Here is a 19,226-nt window from a genome sequence, read left to right on the forward strand (position 1 = left end):
TAGATGTGTTTTATTGTTGAGAAAGTTTGCAGTATTGAGTTCTCTGCATTTAGACCTTTTCTCTCTGTGACTTCATCAAAAGCCATCTCCCCTCTGTTGTTCTGAGGGGATAAAGGTTAACACAGTCAGGTGAGACGTTGACCAGTTTCAGTTCCTTATATTGAGGCCAGTGACTCTTCCTCCTCATCCTCATCATTCTTTAATGATATTTATTTGGATCTTCTCAGTCTGAGCAGAGTGAAATATCTGTTGGTGTATGCTTTCGTGCCTGTGCATATTTGGCAATGATTTTACATTATTACTTTTTGTATCTGTAGGAGTGTGCAAAATTTATAGCATTCTTTGCTGGTTTGATAGACCAGCTCAGACCAAGTTTTTGAAATGTTTTTCCACGTTCTTATATCAGTTTGTTACATTTTGCCAAATTGGTGTCTAAAACTGGTATGTTTCTTTTAAAATCATAGTAAAACATTTTCTCATTCTGTCAATACTAGATGCAACACAAGTCCCTGACAGTAAACTGATGTCTCATTCTATTTGATGTACTCCACACACACTTGAGATTGAGTCCAGTGGTGAGACAGTGTCAAGCAGGACCAAGAAAGCATGTTAGACAGGTTTTTTTTCATGAGGAAAATGGAGGATGATGCAACCTCTTTTGTTTAATCAAATAAGAAACACTAAATAGTCAATGGGGGTCCTCATCAACTTAAAAAAAAAAACGATTAAGGTTGACTGCTGATGGGTTTCTTGCTGGTTTGAGTCAAGCTTTGAAGAAAACATTAGCCTAATGAGAATCTAGTAATGAGTATCTGTTTTTTTTTTTTATTGATTGTCTGTGCTCTTTCTCCCTAAACATTATCCCCAGTTTCCCCTGCTTAGTAAAAAAAAAAAAACCTACAAGACTGGGCTGTTAATTTTTACCATATCATGCTTACATCCGGCGAATGGAGGCAAACGAGATTAGAAACAGATCTTTGGTACTGAGTGAGAAAAACATTGGAGATGTCATGGGAGATTCCATTAAGCAACTTGCCCTTACAAGTCTGTCCCAGCCCCAGTTACACTATGGAGGCTTTTCTGGAGAATCAACGTCAGCAGCCCACTTTCCTGTGGGAGACTACAACCCTGAAGACCAACAAGCACAGAGCGCTATCTTATGCGCTTAGAGCCATTTACAGTGTTTGGCAATGTGGGGGTTAGGTGGAAATCTTTGTATGGTCAAGGACACTCTCTTGTGGCACTTGCATGACTCATCTTATAACAGTCTATACACAGAGGAGTTTCCTGATCCTTCAATGCCAGTTACCACTGTTCTCTGTATCCTGCTTAATATCATTCCATTATTCATCTTTTAATATCTTTCCATCTTTTGCCATACAGTATAAATCTCCTGTACTGTAGTCCTTTGTAAACATTGTGGATGCCGGTGATGGTTTTCTTCCCAGAAAAGGTACAGGTCTAAGATGGCTGATCTCTTCATATCAGACCATTCGTGCTGTGAGATTGCTTTATTCACTGCATGACTTGCTTTTCCCCCCTCAGTGCAATATGCAATGCAATTTGTGTTATATGTCTCCAGTTTTGAACGGTTTTTGCTTGACTGCTCATGCTGACAGCCCTATTTCATATATTACATATTTTCAAATGACAAATATGGTACATTTTAGGGTTTCTTTCAAAGAATTTAATACTTTTATTTATATTAAGCAGCATCTATTGAGCACCAAATCAGCATATTAGAACAATTTGAAGGATCAAATGCTATAACAGAAATAACACTCTCACACACACACACACACACATACATGTATATATGAAAGAACTTTCAAAAACATAAAAAAATCTTAACATCCCAAAACTTTAAGATTTTTAAATCTCAGCAGCTTTATTATTTATTATTTATTTATTATTCAGGTCAGGCGAGTTGGCTGGCCAATCAAGCACAGTAATATCATGGTCAGAAAACCACTTGGCACTGTGGGCAGGTGATAAAGGCCTGCTGGAAAAGGAAATCAGCATCTCCATAAAGCTTGTCAGCAGATGGAAGATTCAAGATTTTTATGTGTCACATACACAATTATACAGAGTATAACCAGCAGTGAAATGGAAGCATAAAGTGCAAAATCTCCTGATGGCTGCATTGACTTTGGACTTGATAAAACACAATGGACCAACACCAGCAGATGTCACGGCACCCCAAATCATCACTGACTTTTGAAACTTCACACTGGACTTCAAGCAGCTTGGATTCTGTGCCTCTCCAGTCTTCCTCCAGACTCCAGACCTTGATTTCCAAATGAAATGCAAAGTTTACCTTTATCTGAAAGAGAACTTTGCACCACTGAGCAACAGTCAAGTTCTTTTTCTCCTTAGCCCAGGTAAGATGCTTCTGATGTTGTTTCCATTTCAGAAGTGGCTTGGTAGCCCTTTTCCTGAAGTGGTCTGAGCGTGGTGACTCTTGATGCACTGACTCCAGCTTCAGTCCACTCCTTGTGAAACTCCCAAGTGTTTGAATCGGCTTTGCTTGACGGTATTCTCAAGCTTGTGGTTATCCCTGTTGCTTGTGCACTTTTTCCTACCCAATTTCTTCCTTCCAATCAACTTTGCATTTAATATGCTTTGATACAGCACTCTGTGAACAGCCACCCCTTTCAGTAATGACCTTCTGTGACTTACCCTCTTTGTGGAGGGTGTCAATGATCGTCTTTTGGACCATTGCCAAGTCAGTAGTCTTCCCCATTATTGTGGTTTCAAAGAACAAGAGATACCTGGAATTTATACTGTAGGGATAGTCATTTAATAAAACTCAAATATAAAGATACTGATTTTTGACTTTCATAAGCTGTAAGCTCTAATCATCAAAATTAAACCAAAAAAAAGTTTACTTTACATTTAATGAATCTATAATATCAAAGTTTCACTTTTTGAAATAAGTTACAAAAAAAGGAACTTTTTCACGATATTCTAATTTTTTGAGATGCACCTCTAGACCAAGAACAAGCTGACATACTGTATGGCCCAGATTTATTTGTCAATTTGTGTATTGGCGACAGACTGCTGTCCTCCCTGCTTTCGTCTAAACTGTTATAAAATTAGCCCTCTGTAATGCGTCTCTTAAGGCCTTGGTGACAGATCAGTTTCCAGCCATGGCCAGGTCCAGTGGGCCATAATTACATTTTATTGATTTCTCTTCTGCCCGTACGGATACCTTTTATTGGATGCAGAAAATCCATTTCAGTCTTAGCACCACTTCAGCTCCGAAACCTCGTCTTGGACTGATTTTGTTTATTCTATTGATTTCTGTCTTGATAAATGAAGGGTTGTAACGATTATATCAGGATTCCCTGTGGGTAAAAAAAGACATCAAGACATCTTCAAATGTATCATATATACACTCAAGTGTGCTTCAAGTGTGTGCAAACAGTGCTTCAACTTTAGGCCAGACCATTTATGTGTCTTTTTATTGCGTAATGAGGCTTGACAGAGCAATAATACATGCATGGGTGTGTGTGTGAATTTTTATAGCTTGATGTTCATTGTACTACATCAACGAATTGCTGCGCAAAAGATCTTTGCATGTTTCTCTGATCCCTCTCTTCAAAGTCCCTTTGTGTTCATTCGGCCTCTACTAAGGGATGGAGAGATCATCTCTGAACAGGAGGATGAAGGAGATTACTGCAGATTAGAGTTGGCACGTGTCCATCTGCTTCCCTCATTTATATACAGCAACATCACAATTCTTTACCAAAATCCAGCAGCGGCAATGCTAATAAATTGAAAATCTAATTTCACAGAGACCCTTTCATCCAAACACAATGTATAATAGACCTGGTAGGAACAGTCCCTGAGCTGCAAATGTTTCCTTCAGGGACACAGTGGAGATGGAGCATGGCCTTGAACTCATTTAGCCCTGTTGTTTGCTCTCCTCTCAATATTCACTGGATTCTAATAGGAAACTCACTCCAAACATGAAGTTCAATTTATAGGATCTGTCATTTTGATTTTCAAAACATTACAGTGAGAAAAGTCAACAGAATCTTATGGAAATTCAGAACTATTTTACATCTTGGTGAATTGGTGGTTAATTTGAATGATTGTTTAGTGGTAGACCTTTTTCTACCTAAAAATCCATATGAATCACATTGTATAAATTGTTTCAAACTGTCACCATAAAATATGTTTTGAGATCAGGTTCGAAAGGTATAAAAATACTGATGTTTAGTCATCACGTGCAATGATTATTACAGAGGAAAGCAAGTGTTGTGGCCTGTGTCAGGGAAATGTTCTCAGGTTTTTCCACTGGGTTGTGTGGAAATGGTCGAGACACAGGGTTTATGTTAGTGTGCACGTCTCGTCTTGGTCATAGGGCTGGAATTTGGGAAAAAGAACATCCTTCAAGAATTTTCTGGGCTGGAAAATGTTTGTTGACATGCCTCTTTCAATATGGGAAAAGAAAGAGACCTTTTATAGTTATTGCATGCCATTAATAAAATTTGAATAATCAGTTACAACACTGAAAATGTGTTATATTACAAAAAAAATTACCATGGTAAGCATAGTGTCTACCGTATAGTTCTATAGGTTGCCTACTTCACTAGTACTAGGCCTATGTAGCCTACTATAAAGTAGGCTACTATCGTGCCAACTTGTTATTAGCCACTTCTGCCATCAAATGAATTGAATGAATTGGCAAATAACGTGAAAGTAACTCTTTGAATCAGATCCAGCGATGATGTTCTCGCTTAAACTATGATAAAGTGCTTCTGTGTTTACTGTGTTGGCACTTGATGTAGGCTACTTGTTGCAAATGTGACCTCATGAATGCTCAATATCCAGTTATCTTTAATATATTAAGCATATCTAGCAGCAGCGAGCGCAGGACAGCGTCTATGTAGCGTACGATGGAGGCTCACTTGCCAAAAATATCCTCACTGGAGCACCGCCGCGCGTTCCCGGCCACTCCGAGGCATGTGACTGCGCGCCCACGCGATCCGTCAGGCAGATGCGGAGAAAGCGAGAGAGGAAAAGCGAAGCATCACTTCAACTTAATTGAACTTTATCTCCCGAGCACTAGGACTCCTGTCGGGTGTATTTTAAAACACACTCAGGACTGACTACCATTTGAACGAACGAGGGGTTTTGCGAAGGTTTTTTTAATGTTGGAGTCCCGTTTGACCATGGATTCAGTCGCACCTGGGAAAAAAAGGTAAACAAGCACCACTTTCTGTGTTTAGATATACGCTTGTTTTGGCAGTAATGCTTCATTAACTGAATTTTGTCATTTGCTTGTAGTTGCTGTCAATAGTCTCTCAATAATTTCACCCTTATAACCTGTTGTCACATTTATAATTGATACCGTATGAACGAATCCGCGACAAGAGTAGCCTATTTATTTAACAAATTTGCTGCATAGCAAGATTTTTGCTTTAAAACAAAGTGTAGAAACGGAAGAGTTATAGAAAAAACAATATTGTTACAGAAAAAGTCGACTGGCTGTAACATAACAGTGTTGCGCTGATACGCGAGGTTCATTGAACGACAGATTTTTTCAGTGAATCAATTGAACCGGTTCACAAAACGGGACTGAATGATTCATTCACGAATCAGACTGAATCGAACTGTTGTCGAGGCATGAGAAAATCTGCCTCACTGCAGTGAGAACTAAGTGAGCTAAGAAGAAATATGTAGAGCTAACCAACCAACTTACTTTAATAGCTGAAAAGCAGAAATGAAACGTACAGTAGGCTACCTGAAAGACGACTTGAGTGTCTGACAGTTTTATCAAACACACTTTTTTTTCAGAAATCACCCTAAATGTGAATTATTTTTAGGTTCTGAGTGACTTTTTTTATGAGCTGAATCATGGCTTCAACAAACTGGAAATATAGCCTAAATGAACAATACATGGCATTACTGGAACTTGTTTTGCGGATGTCTATTAGGGACCAAGCGGTGACATAACCACGTCATTACGTAAAGGAATTGCTGGATGAATCCGTTTTCAAAACGAACTGACTTCGCATCACTGACAGAACTAGAGAACTGAACTCTTTTTAACACGATTCACCTTTTGCTCTAAAAGAGATCTGAGTTTGGATTTGTATGTCAATTCTAAGGTTTTATTGCACATGCGCAGTGCTGAAGGATTTCCGATGAACCCGTTGAACCTCCACATCACATATAGGCCTATAGTGGGTTTGATTGATCATCTCTTCCTTTAAAAATCACTCAGGAGCCTTGCTGGAAGATACGGCCTAGTGCCATTTAATTAAAAAGCGGGGCTAAGTGCTTAAACCTATTCACGCGGCAGAATTTGAAATAAAGAACAGATTTTTTTTGCACCTTATTTTCAAATTGGTTAGAGTTTGGGTTCTTGCAATGACATTCAATGTACTTTACAGTACATTCTGCTGTGTTAATGCATGCAAATTGTATGGTGTCACCCATTTTGTACAGACACATGAAGATTAGATCTTTGGTGTTGCTCTGCTCTCTTCTGAAAGCCGACTGTAGTGTTTTGCTCTGGATCAGCTGACACCTCTCCTCTTGGCTCTATGGTAAAGGTCCCCTGTGTGCTATCAGCTTGTGGCCTGTCGCCACTGTCATTCGCAGGGGTGTAAAACGAAGCTGAGAAAGGTTAGGCTGCTCCTGCACTTATCAAACCAGCCATTCATCCTCTTAGAAACAGGATTCGTAAATAGAAGAGACTTTATTATCAGACAGCTGATGAAGAATGTTGACCTTTGCTTGAATAATGTCCTGCTCGATGTCTTGTCACTGGCCTCTAAAGGAAGAGTTTTTTTGTAGTATGGATTTCATTAACGGGTCTCTGGTTATTGGACACTTCTCAAATGTGTTATAATGTCTAATAAAGTATCCACTGGATGCCAAGAAGCTCTAAATGTTCACGAGCTCTTTAAAGGACAGGATAATGGCATTAACCTAGATTCTATTCAAAAGCCGGCATGTGTTATATTGTGCCCTGTAAAACACACAACTTGCTCGTACACACAGAGAGCATTTCTGCTCATGCTGTAAAGAAGGAGGATATTAAACATCATACTCTCTTAAAACTGGTTATGAATGCATGAACTAGCAGAAAAGCTAGTTCATGCATCCATGACCTCTAGACTGGACTATTGTAATGCACTGCTGGCTGGTTGTCCTGCATCTTCAATAAACAAGCTACAGATAGTCCAAAATACAGCGGCTAGAGTTCTTACCAGGTCAAGAAAATATGATCATATTACCCCAATTTTACAGTCTCTGCACTGGCTACCTGTTAAGTTCCGTATCATTTACAAAATATTATTACTTGCCTATAAGGCCCTAAATGGTTTAGCTCCTGCGTACCTAACTCGTCTTCTACCATGCTACAATCCAACCCGCTCCCTAAGGTCGCAAACCTCTGGACTTTTGGTAGTACCTAGGATAGCAAAGTCCACTAAAGGAGGTAAAGCTTTTTCACATTTGGCTCCCAAACTCTGGAATAGCCTTCCTGATAACATTCGGTGTTCAGATACACTTTCTCTGTTTAAATCTAGATTAAAGACACATCTCTTTAGCCAAGCATTCACATAATGCATCTTATAATCTTGTACTGCAGTTATATCTGATCAAATGTACATTATTATTATTCTTTAGCTTGGGTTGAACAACATACAGAATTACCAAATTTTGCCATAAGTTAAATATATTAAGGTTCTGCAATATATAAATATATTGTGGAAACTTAATTTCCTGTAGAGCTGCTTTGCAACGATTTGTATCGTAAAAAGCGCTATACAAATAAACTTGAAAACCTGAACTTATAAATACACCAACATTGTTGATACTAATGGTCGATGTTGCAAATGTAGTGGATATAGATTAAACAGAGATGTTTTCTTGCAAGAGTGTGTATGCACTGTCCTTGTTCAAATATTTAGACCATAGTAAGTGTGCCTTATGTGTGTGTGTTATAAATAATGAATCATGTAGTCCCCTGCAGGAAGCAGTTTGTATTGGTCAGAAGGAGAGAAAACAGAAAGCAGGTTGACTGACAGAAAGCTTATTGGATCATTATTATTAAAACATGCTGAGGGGCACAGCTTGTCTCGCAGAGGGGGCTGTGATCATGCTAAAGGCTCCGTCTGTCTGCTCTCCACAGCCTGGCTCAGCATATCTGAGATGACTTCTAGACTATTAGATCAGAGTTCAGAGCGTAACTGCTATATTAGATACCTTAGGCATCATTTTAGTTTAAAACAGTCTGGCTCAAAGCTTACCTGTGTGTTCAATGGTGTGTTAAGTGTCAGTTCAGTTAATGCATAAGGTATCATGACCTACCAATACTGTAATGTTAATTTCTACATATATACTACATATTTAACATTTCAATTTAACGCTATTTTTTCAGTTATTCAAGGTTCAACATTTTAGCTAATGCATTAACTAGCGTTAACAAATTGAACCTTATTGCAGTGTTCAACAACTTCTCTTGGGGCTCTTTGTCGTCTATTATACTACTATGCTCCGTTTGATGTTTTAATGTTCTCTCAGCAGGGGTTTGTGGTTAGCTTATTTTTTTTCTCCATCGTGCTACAGTTGTGTTTTTGTGAGACTGTTATCTTAAAAAAGCATCTGTAGCTTCCTACAGAACAGATGTATTGTAACTTACAGTAATCTACAGAACTACTCAATATGTCCTACAGTAGGCTATATCGAGACAACATTTTTGAGCTGTATGCAGAACCTTTCAGGGTTTAGGTAAAATATTTTGACAGATGAAGAACACTATATAGGGACACATTTATTTTATATATACCATAAGTAAATGCATGGCAACAATAGAATGTACAGTATGAAAATTGGATATTCATTTTGAGATTTTAGCCTACTAAAGATTGCATTGAACATTATTATTTAATATTAACTTTTTAAAACAAACTCTGTTATCAACCACTAACTAATACTGACAAGATCACACATGCTAATCTACACCAGGATCCTGCATAATGCTGCTATAAAGCATGGCTTCCATGTAGTCAAGGTCATTGCAATGTGACGGTTACTTGATATGCTAATTATGGAAAAGGATTAGTAATAGAGTTTCAATTGTTTACTGTTTTTTGCTAACCATGTTTACTACATCTCAAATGTACAAATAATAGGACCATAATAGGACCTTAATGAATCCACATTTGTTTCATTATATATTTCTAATTAGTGTACTGAATGGGAAATGGTCAGCGGGGTGATTGAAAGATCTTGTGTGTTTGTTGGTGCATTACTAATGTCTTTTTTTGTCTTCACTGTTCTGTTGCATCTGAAATAGCATTTGCAGATAATGATCAAACAGGTGGAGTGATTCAGAGAAAAAGACAGGAAGAGGGGTTGAGATGACAAAGTGGTTTCTTTAGCTTTCGCTTTCAGGGCGATAGGCTGGCCAGCATCTAGATGCTCTAACTGTACTGTATTAGCGTACAAACCTCAAAGTGAGCTCTCAGAGTTCAAAAGTGTGTGTTTGTGTGTAAGCTTTACATGTATGGCTGTGTCTTGTCTCATGAGGGGCCTTAGAGAAACACAGAAAATACACACACACAAGGGGCCAACATATTTAATGTTATTTTAATGTAGTTATAAAATTTCGATTGTAATAACAACAAATTGTAAAATGTTTGATAGATTAAAACAAAAGAAAGTTTTTCCTTTAGATCCTTTGTTGGATTAAAAAAATGAAGGCATTTTTATTTCATATTTCCACCATTAATAGCCAGTCACTTTTGTTCCTGAATAAATCAGCATTTTGAACAAACCGGTTGAGTGACTGATTCAAGGACTCACTCATAAAGACAACTGTGTCCTTCGTGAGTAAATCAGTGTTTTGAACAAATCAGTTGAACGAATGAGTCAGTGACATGCTCATAAACACAGTCATTTGTGGTCACCTCCTGGTGTAATGATGTAACCCGCAGAAAGAATCATTGATAAATACCCACCACTAATTAGATCGAGACAATAAATTGATTTGACCTGCAAGGGTTTTTAGAGTAAATATATGCTTTTGTCAGTCACAGGCAGCTGTATATGATGGACCTGTTTCTTAATATATAAGCACATTGCAAAATTGTGCCCACTGACACATCTTATCCCAGGACCCAGATGCCCAGACAAAGACATTACCATTACAAACGCACAAGTATGTGAAGTCGGCACCAAACTGAATGTGACCTTCACACTTGGCAGATGTGCTGTACATGTGGAAGAATTGACAATAAAGCAGACTTGACTTGACTTGATTTGAGATGCATAAAAACATACAAAACTTGCAAACTCAAACATATAGCCTACAGTATGTGTCTAATTTTGACTGATTTGACAGTCATGTCTTCTCATATTTTAAATCTTGAGAAAGAGACAGAGTGGAAATATAAATCAAGTCGAATTAATTAAACAGTGTTGACATCTCTGACTAGTCTTGTTCACGGATGTTTTATGAGCTCTTGATTTTCCGTATTTGCCCTGAGGACAGCTCACAGCAAACATTACGATGTCAGGCACTGTACAGTAGGATCTTTGTGTGTGTGAAAGTGGGTTTACCTGCCGTGTCTCCATCGAGTCTCTGTTAATAAGGCGACTGACTTCAGCCTGCCTGACCCTAAATAACACAAAATTACACAGCACTCCACAGTACAGATCCACACATTATAATACATTATTGTTTGTTCAAAACAGAAGCCCTAAAGTATAACATCATATCATGTTTTTATATTTGATCATCATCCGCAGTCATTTTGCTTGCTCAACTGCACCTTTGCTTAATATTTGCAGCTGGTTTATACACTGTAAAACTTATGTGTCTGTTTTAAAGCTCTATGATGTAGACCTATGTTTTTGACTGTTTCATAGCACACAGATGTGTATTGCTGAAGGCATTAACAGCACAGACCCTTAATATGGATTATATATGTGTATGTGTTCATTATAGAGTGAGTTCAGAGCGAAGGAAGGAGAAATCCAGAGATGCGGCACGTTGTCGGAGAGGAAAAGAGTCAGAGGTGTTTTATGAACTGGCCAGAGAACTGCCCCTCCCCCACAGCGTCACCACTAACCTGGATAAAGCATCAGTAATAAGACTTGCACTCAGTTATCTGCGCCTGCGTAAACTACTGAACACAGGTGAGAGAGACGGATGTTCAGTGAGATTCATTTGGTAGGTTTGCTGTGTTTGTTACTGACAGAATGTGTTGTTTTTTTTTAGATGTACTGAATGTGGAGTCTGAATTAGATTCTCAGTGGAACAGTTCATATCTGAAAGCTCTGGACGGGTTTCTCACGGTCCTTTCTGCTGATGGCGACATTGTCTACCTGTCAGAGAATGTCAGCAAGTGTCTGGGCCTTCCTCAGGTGAGTTCCAACTCACATTGGAAGCCTTTTTTATTACTAGTTTCAAAACATTAACTAACAATAATTAGATTTGATTATGATTCTTGTTATGAATGTTACAGTGCATCAACAACATTTTGAAAATCTGACATTTGGTTACAGCTTGGCTCAATTCAGTTTGACATGTATATCCTATAGAAATCATTCTAATATTCTAGTTGTATATTCTAGATGTGCTGTTTAATATTTTTTTATCATTTTTGTACTGATACTGATGAGAAGTGATGAATAGAAACTACAAAAGAGCATTTATTTGAAATAAAAATCTTTTATAACAATATATATATCTTTACTGTCACATTTGATCAATGTAATATGTCCTTGCTTAATAAAAGCATACATTTTTCTTAAAAAAAATCTTACTGACTCCAAACTTTTGAACAGTAGAACAAGCAACAGCAACAAAAACAATATGTCAGGTTTTACAATTGCTTGCTTAATAATATTTTGGGTAAAAATTATTACATTGGGTATTACTGTAATAACTGTTCCATAATCCACATTAGGAATGTGTATCCAGGTCGTATAAATTCAAATAATAACATGATTTCTTTCCCTTTTAGATCGACCTTACTGGACACAGTGTGTTTGAGTTTACTCACCCATGTGACCATGAAGAGCTCAGAGAAATGCTGGCACACAGGACTGGTAATATTCTCTCTTTTCTCTCTCTGTCTCAGTCACAATCATGATCACTCACGCTCATCTCTCTCCATTTTCCCACATTTAGGTCTGTCTAAGAAAGCGAAGGAGCAGCACACAAACAGGAGTTTTCTATTGAGGATGAAATGTACACTAACCAACAGAGGGCGCACTGTCAATGTCAAATCTGCCTCCTGGAAGGTACCACCCCTTACTTGTGCTTCACTTTTGACCACGTTACTGCATATCACTCTGAAAGCATCTATGCAGTGAAACTGGATCCATATTTATCCCTATCAGCCTCTCTTTCTGACAGGTGCTGCGCTGTTCGGGCCATATCCACACAACAGATGGCATCAAGAAGGGTGTGTGTGAGGAAAAAAATGTGTGTTCTACGTTCCTGGTGCTCATCTGTGAGTCCATTCCCCACCCGGCGAACATTGAGGCTCCTCTGGATTCTAGAACATTTCTCAGCCGCCACACTTTAGATATGCGCTTCACCTACTGCGATGAGAGGTAAAGTCCCAGCACAAGAGTGCTGTACAATAACACCTGCCCCGCTCAGCACAAAATTTAATGCTTATAAGCTGACAGCTGCTACATCTGACTCTAACATCTGAGCAACATTTCTTATAGAGTGGACACTTAAGTCACTTAAAATGTTCACTGCTGGGATTTTTTATTTACTTTTTGATGCCGTGGACCCCCAAATATGCTGATCTCCTTGATTCTTCCTCTTCCTAAAATATAAAAGAAGCTTTATATTTTTTATGTATACAAACTCGGTGAGAAAAATACTAAGAATGAAATATAATGAGAACTTTTTGTTTCCAAAGATATTTTTTATGCACTCTTTTTCAACAGATTTTTAAAAAGAAATTCAGAACTAAACACTTCTAAATTTTATTCTTTTGAACTTTCTATTCATTAAAGAATTCTGGAAAAAAGTGTTTCATGGTTTCCACCAAATCAGCATATTAGAATAATTTCTGAAGGATCATGTGACACTGAAGACTGGAGTAATGGCTGCTGAAAATTCAACTTTGCCATCACAGGAATGAGTCACATTTTAAAATATATTATTAACTAATAACTAAAAACAGTTATCTTATTCACAAAATTACTGTTTTAATTGTATTGTGCTGTGAATTGTGTATTTCATAAGAGACTTTAAAAACATTAAAAATCTTACTTAGCTTACTTTTTGCTTAGCATTTCTGGGCTAATGGATATTTAGACTTACTATTTAGTAAGGAAGTATGCCTGTTCAGATGCAGAGAAAGTCTGTGGATTTATGACCTGGATTTCTTCACCATCTAGTGGTGACTTACAAAAGCTGCAGTGTCACAGAGTGGCATGCAACTTGTGTGTGTTTGCAGGATCACAGAGCTGTTGGGTTATGAGCCAGTGGATCTGTTGCAGCATTCTGTGTATGAATACTATCACGCACTGGATTCTGACCACATGACCAAAACACACCACAACTGTAAGAACATATACTGTAAATGCAGTTCACTTATACAAGTCTAAATGAAGATACATCGTAATGCTTTATATATGTCTCTATTTGCAGTGTTTGTGAAGGGACAAGCGTGTACTGGACAGTATCGGCTGCTGGCTAAAGCAGGAGGGTTTGCTTGGGCAGAGACTCAAGCCACTGTGATCTATAACAGTAAAAACTCCAAGCCACAGTGTGTGGTCTGCGTTAACTACATCCTCAGGTGTGCATTGAAACATTTGTGTCGACCTGAATACCAATATGTGTTTGTGTAAGTGGCATTATTTTCATCCTTTCTTACTCTGCAGTGGCATTGAACAGCCCAAAAAAATCCTGTCCCTCCAGCAAACCAACAGCACAAAAATTAAACAGGAACAGGAAGAACACCAGGAGGAGTCACTCGGAACTGAAGTGACTATAGCAGAGCTGAAAGAGGAGGCAAAGGCAAAGAATGAGAAGAAAGAGGAGTGTGTGAGAGAGGAGCTACATGACAGCCTGAATGGGGAGCCAGAGGAACTGACTCTAGCAGACCCTGTCCTCACTCTGGATATCACCAACACAGGTTTGAACGCCACAAATCCACAATCTAAATCAGATTTATTAGTTGTTCTGAGACAATAAGTCATGGAAGTTTCAGGGTCATTCACGCAATTTCAGCCTGCAGTAGCTTTACAAAAATAGCCTGTTATGCTGATTGATATTGCAAACTGGTATTTGTTATCATAATATTTTAATTTATTATTGTGATTATGAACTCATTGGCCTGTAGCGCAAGTAGTTTTACAGTTTAGTGCACTTTGTTATTTTTCTAATTATTTACATAATGAAATGGAAGTCTCTCACACTCATAGAAAATTGCTTACTTCAGTGTTGCAAAATAAATGGATACAGTATGCAGCAATATTTGTATTGTATAAAAATTGTATTCATATTTTGACCATTTAGAAAAAAGTATGGAGGAGTTTAACATCCTTGCTGTATGTTAATTTCTTGCAGACTCTGCACTCTCTGTGTTGACAGAAATTCCTCTCTACAATGATGTTATGTTGCCCTCTTCAAGTCTTCTGCTACCTCTCTCACCCCTCTCTCCTCCCTGCTCCTCCCTAAACGATGATGATGCCTCCACAGCCTATCTACACCCTGACGACTTCCAATTCCCACAATCTTCGCCTCCTGATTCTTCCAGATCCCAGGTGGAGTCTAGACACAATTTTACAGTGCATTTCCTCATACTTTACAAATGTTTTGATACAATTTTTTACTTTGGATTGGTTGTTTGTTTATGTTCAGGTTGATCTCCCAGTGGATTCAGAATTAAGTGACCAGCTAAAACCGGATCACGTGGAAAGACTATTTTCCATGGATATAGAGTCCAAGACCCCCTTTAATACACAGGTAGATGACTGTTCAAACTTGAAGTTCAAACCTACTGCTTCCACACAGATGTCAATGTAGGTCTAAGATGACCATATCAACCAACATAACGTAAAACATGTTCTGCACCCTTATGTGCTCATTTATTGCTGTAGCTTATGATGATTTTTTTTAGGGAGTGGGTTTGGATCTGGAGATGTTAGCTCCATACATTCCCATGGATGATGATTTCCAGCTGCGGACTGTTTCCCGAGCCGAATCGATGTGTTCCAGCCCGAGTTCAGAGCTTGAACTGACCCCCTCCAGCAGCACACAAACTCCTCCTGCTCTCCCAGGAGCCCCTCTAGACATAGTGTCCTGTGACACTGTTCCACAGAACACTAGAACCACAAAGCAGGACAGCAGCAGGTGAGACTTCATCTACAGAGAGACACGCTTTGTTGATCAGATTTGTGCTGAAAACAAACACTTAACAGATGAACAAATAAATAGTTGTTCAAGAACAATCTGTTTTCTGTTACCTTCCTCTTTCTCTCTCTCTCTTTCTGTTTCTTTCTGTAACTCTCTAGGGAAATTATTCAAGACAGTGATATTTCTTCTAAATGTCAGACCAACCCAAAGCTACTCAAGAGAAAACTGGAGACCATACCTCTGTCTGAAGCAATAAGGCTGGTATGTTTGAGCGTTAGTGTGTATTATTGCATACTTCTCTGGAATACTTGATTCTGAGTGGTCATTCACTTTAGTGAACTGTCAGATATCTTTGTTTATAGAACAGAACCACATTCAGAGCTGTTGTAAAGTACACTTTAAACATACACATTGTGACCTCATTACATCAGTATTACTGCACCACTTTTTGTGTGTTGCTTGGCAAGTTAAAGGAATAGTTCACCCATAAATGAAAATTTGCTGAAATGTACTCACCCTCAGGCCATCCAAGATCTAGATGAATTTGTTTCTTCATCAGAACAGATTTTGACAAATTTTGCATTACATCACTTGCTCACCAGTGGATCATGTGCAGTGAATGGGTGCCGTCAGAATGAGAGTCCAAACTGATAAAAACATCACAACAATCCACAATTAATCCACATGAATCCAGTCCATCAATTAACATGTTGTGCAGTGAAAAGCTGCACCCTAGTGAAAAATAAATATACTTAAATGTATTTGAAATACATAATACAAATACAAGTTTATATTTATGTACTTCATAAAAATGTCCTGCAATTGTACTTTTAGTATACTAAACCTGGTATACTTAAAGTCTGCTAAATTGGAACAACTAATTTTGTACTTAATGCACTTTAATTGTGCAGAAGTAGTGCTGAAGTACAATTAAAGATATACTTAGCATATTTTATTGTGCTAAAGTCGAACTATTGCAAGTGTATTTCAGGTACACTTTAAATTTTTCATTTAAAGTCTGATATTATTCAAATATCATACAATCCTTATCAAAAGTGACATTAAAACAGTTTAATTATAATTTTTATATCAGTAAGTCTCGAGTTATCTGTCAGTAAATATGTTAATAGATTTGAACTATACTTAGTATGAAATAAATGTATTTTAAATATATAACTTTTGATGTTTTTAACTTCAAATTTGAATCAGGAGAGAAATATGCATGAATCCAGCACTGTTTACAAGCAAAAACAAGAGGACGTTTTAACTGCAGGAAGCATAATTAAATTTAAAATGGCTTAATGGTGGATTTGTTTTTTACAAAAATTCAGTTTTTTTGCTTCAAAAGGTATTGATGGACTTGAGTCGTGTGAATAACTTGTGGATAATTGTGATGCTTTTAATATCTCTCTCTCGATTTTTCATATTTATATTTTTATATTTCTTCAAATATTTATTTGTTTGGTAAGAAGCTGCGTAATAAGCAGAATAATGTGGAGTCAGCTTGGCATTATAGCAAAATAATCTCCTTTAGGGTGTTTAAATCAGACAAATAATAGCACTTATCCACAACAATTAATAGCGGGCCTATTTGTTACTTTAAATGTGTGTAAGGAGAGTTTATGACTGACTGTTGATGGTGTTTTCTCCCAGGGTTCTGTGCTGCAGGTGGTGACTGATTTTCCAGAGAAAAAGGTCAGAAAATCTGACTCTTCATCATCAGAAGGGATTCGTCATGCCACGATACTGGTGCTGCCATCTGGTATGTCACCATGGAGACCACACGTCACTGTGCGAAACCCTTGTGAATATTGTGAGATCAGTTGTTTTTCATAATTGTACATTGACTAATTGCTCTTTCTTTTTCCTCGTAGATGTTGCGAGTAGGTTATTGAGCAGATCGTCAGAGGGTGGAGCCATAACGATGCCCCTCCCCCAGCTTACCGGTTACGACTGTGAGGTAAATGCACCTGTGACTGGGCGGCAGCACCTGCTACAGGGGGAGGAACTACTGTGTGCCTTGGACCTAGTTATTTAAAAAAATAAAAGCCATACTTTTGTTTTCCCATGATTAGGGAGAGATCAGTAGCATTATGGATTAACTTCCATTACAAAGAAACAGTGGTGAGCAATCGAAACAGATGGGATGCTTCTGCTTCTAATGAGTGGATGGTAAATACAAGCTGGACATCAAAAAGCAAAAAACTAAATAATAATAAATCAATGAGGGTAAAACAGAATTCGTAGAGCAGTTATGAGCTGTGCTCTTACAGGTTATAAATACGCACAGAGAAGAGAATATATATATATATATATTCTATTCTATATAAGATTGTATTGTGTGATAACTGCAAATATTATTCTTGCACAAATGACATGAATTTACCTCCAGCTTTCAGAAAATTTTATTTTATTAGCACTGAAGGTATGTCTAAATGTTTTCTTTGTTCAGGTCTCTATGTGTCCCACATGAAAACATGGATGTAAATGTGTGTAAATGTTGTGAAATGTCTAAAGTGGCTGTTATTTGAATCCGTTTGATATATTATACAGCATTTGAGTAAACTACCTAAAAACCTTAATGTTGAAATTATTACTCACTGTTGTTATTATTGCTAGAGATTTCTACTTAATTAAATCTCTGAATATATCTATAGGGCATTAACAAGTTAAATGTTCCCTTGTGTTCCCTATGAGATTTCTGTGTTACGTTAACAATGGCATATCCATTACGACTGTGTACAGGGGGAAGTCGTGGCCTAATGGTTAGAGAGTCGGACTCGTAATCCAAAGGTTGCGGGTTCGAGTCTCGGGCCGGCAGGGATTGTAGGTGGGGGAGAGAATGTCCAGCGCTCTCTCCACCCTCAATACCACGACTGAGGTGCCCTTGAGCAAGGCACCGAACCCCCAACTGCTCCCCGGGTGCCACAGCATAAATGGCTGCCCACTGCTCTGGGTGTGTGTTCACGGTGTGTGTGTGTGTGTTCACTGCTGAACACACACACACGCACGTTGGATGGGTTAAATGCAGAGCACGAATTCCGAGTATGGGTCACCATACTTGGCAGTATGTCACTTCATATAGGAGGCATAAGATGTGTTACAATGCCTAGTGTGTGAGCTTTGCCGCTGTGTGTTTCTCATGTTCTTCTTCGTCATGTCACATTGTCTTCAGGACAATTGTAATGTCTGTGACAAATAAAAAAGTTTTTCAACATCATTCAGCTTTAAATCTTCATGTATGGTTTTAATTTGAAGCCTTAAAAATCTATTATACTCAATAAGACAATAAATAAAACAAAAATAAAAATTACAGTAAAAAGTAATATTGTCAAATGTTGTTGTAATTTAACAATTAACTGTTTTCTATTTACCCCACATCCACATGATTCTTCTGAAATCATTCTAATCATTTGTTGCTAAAGAAACATTTCTTATTATCATCAGAATTCTTTAAAAGTTCAAAAGAACAGCATTTATTTTGAATAAAAATCTTATGTTTATACATTATAGTTCACTACACTGGGTATACGATGATATACAAAAAGGTTTAAATTATATTTAGCTTAACCCTTGTGCATCAATAAAAAAAAGTTACACTTAGGTCCATAGTGGACAAAAATGTCCATGTAAAAAAAAGGTCATAAAAATTGGAAACTTGGGAGCAGAGACATAAGTGTGGTCTCATTTTAAAGAAGACCCATGGCAGATTATTGTTGAAGTAAAAAAAGTTTAAAAAGTGAAACAGGTGATACAGGTTTAAGTTTATGAAAAATATTTTATTTTATGAATATTTTATATATGAAACATGTTGAACTCTTAACCTGCTAAAAAAAATCAAAGCCATAAATCTAAACAAGTTGTCTTCCAA

At 37.7% G+C, this 19,226-nt stretch overlaps 1 protein-coding gene across 1 annotated transcript; it reads left to right on the plus strand.

Moving 5' to 3' along the window:
• The first annotated feature begins 4,996 nt into the window (after positions 1–4,996).
• LOC306884747 (hypoxia-inducible factor 1-alpha-like) lies at positions 4,997–17,547 on the plus strand. Its single transcript, XM_079440920.1, has 15 exons — positions 4,997–5,209; positions 10,973–11,163; positions 11,246–11,391; positions 11,994–12,078; positions 12,161–12,273; positions 12,389–12,588; positions 13,452–13,558; positions 13,646–13,793; positions 13,879–14,132; positions 14,567–14,763; positions 14,861–14,965; positions 15,120–15,352; positions 15,514–15,616; positions 17,009–17,117; positions 17,230–17,547. The coding sequence occupies exons 1-15, from the start codon at positions 5,160–5,162 to the stop codon at positions 17,391–17,393; spliced, it is 2,205 nt and encodes a 734-aa protein (XP_079297046.1). The 5' UTR covers positions 4,997–5,159; the 3' UTR covers positions 17,394–17,547.
• The last annotated feature ends 1,679 nt before the right edge of the window (positions 17,548–19,226 follow it).

This window comes from Barbus barbus (genome assembly GCF_936440315.1).
Source record: "Barbus barbus genome assembly, chromosome: 18".
NCBI lineage: Eukaryota > Metazoa > Chordata > Actinopteri > Cypriniformes > Cyprinidae > Barbus > Barbus barbus.

Excerpts from the sequence above, each read along its gene's own strand:
- LOC306884747 (XM_079440920.1), top strand. The coding sequence starts at position 5,160 with ATGTTGGAGTCCCGTTTGACCATGGATTCAGTCGCACCTGGGAAAAAA. Across the intron at positions 13,794-13,878 it reads TGCGTTAACTACATCCTCAG|TGGCATTGAACAGCCCAAAA; the intron begins GTGTGCATTGAA and ends CTTACTCTGCAG. Across the intron at positions 15,353-15,513 it reads ACAAAGCAGGACAGCAGCAG|GGAAATTATTCAAGACAGTG; the intron begins GTGAGACTTCAT and ends GTAACTCTCTAG.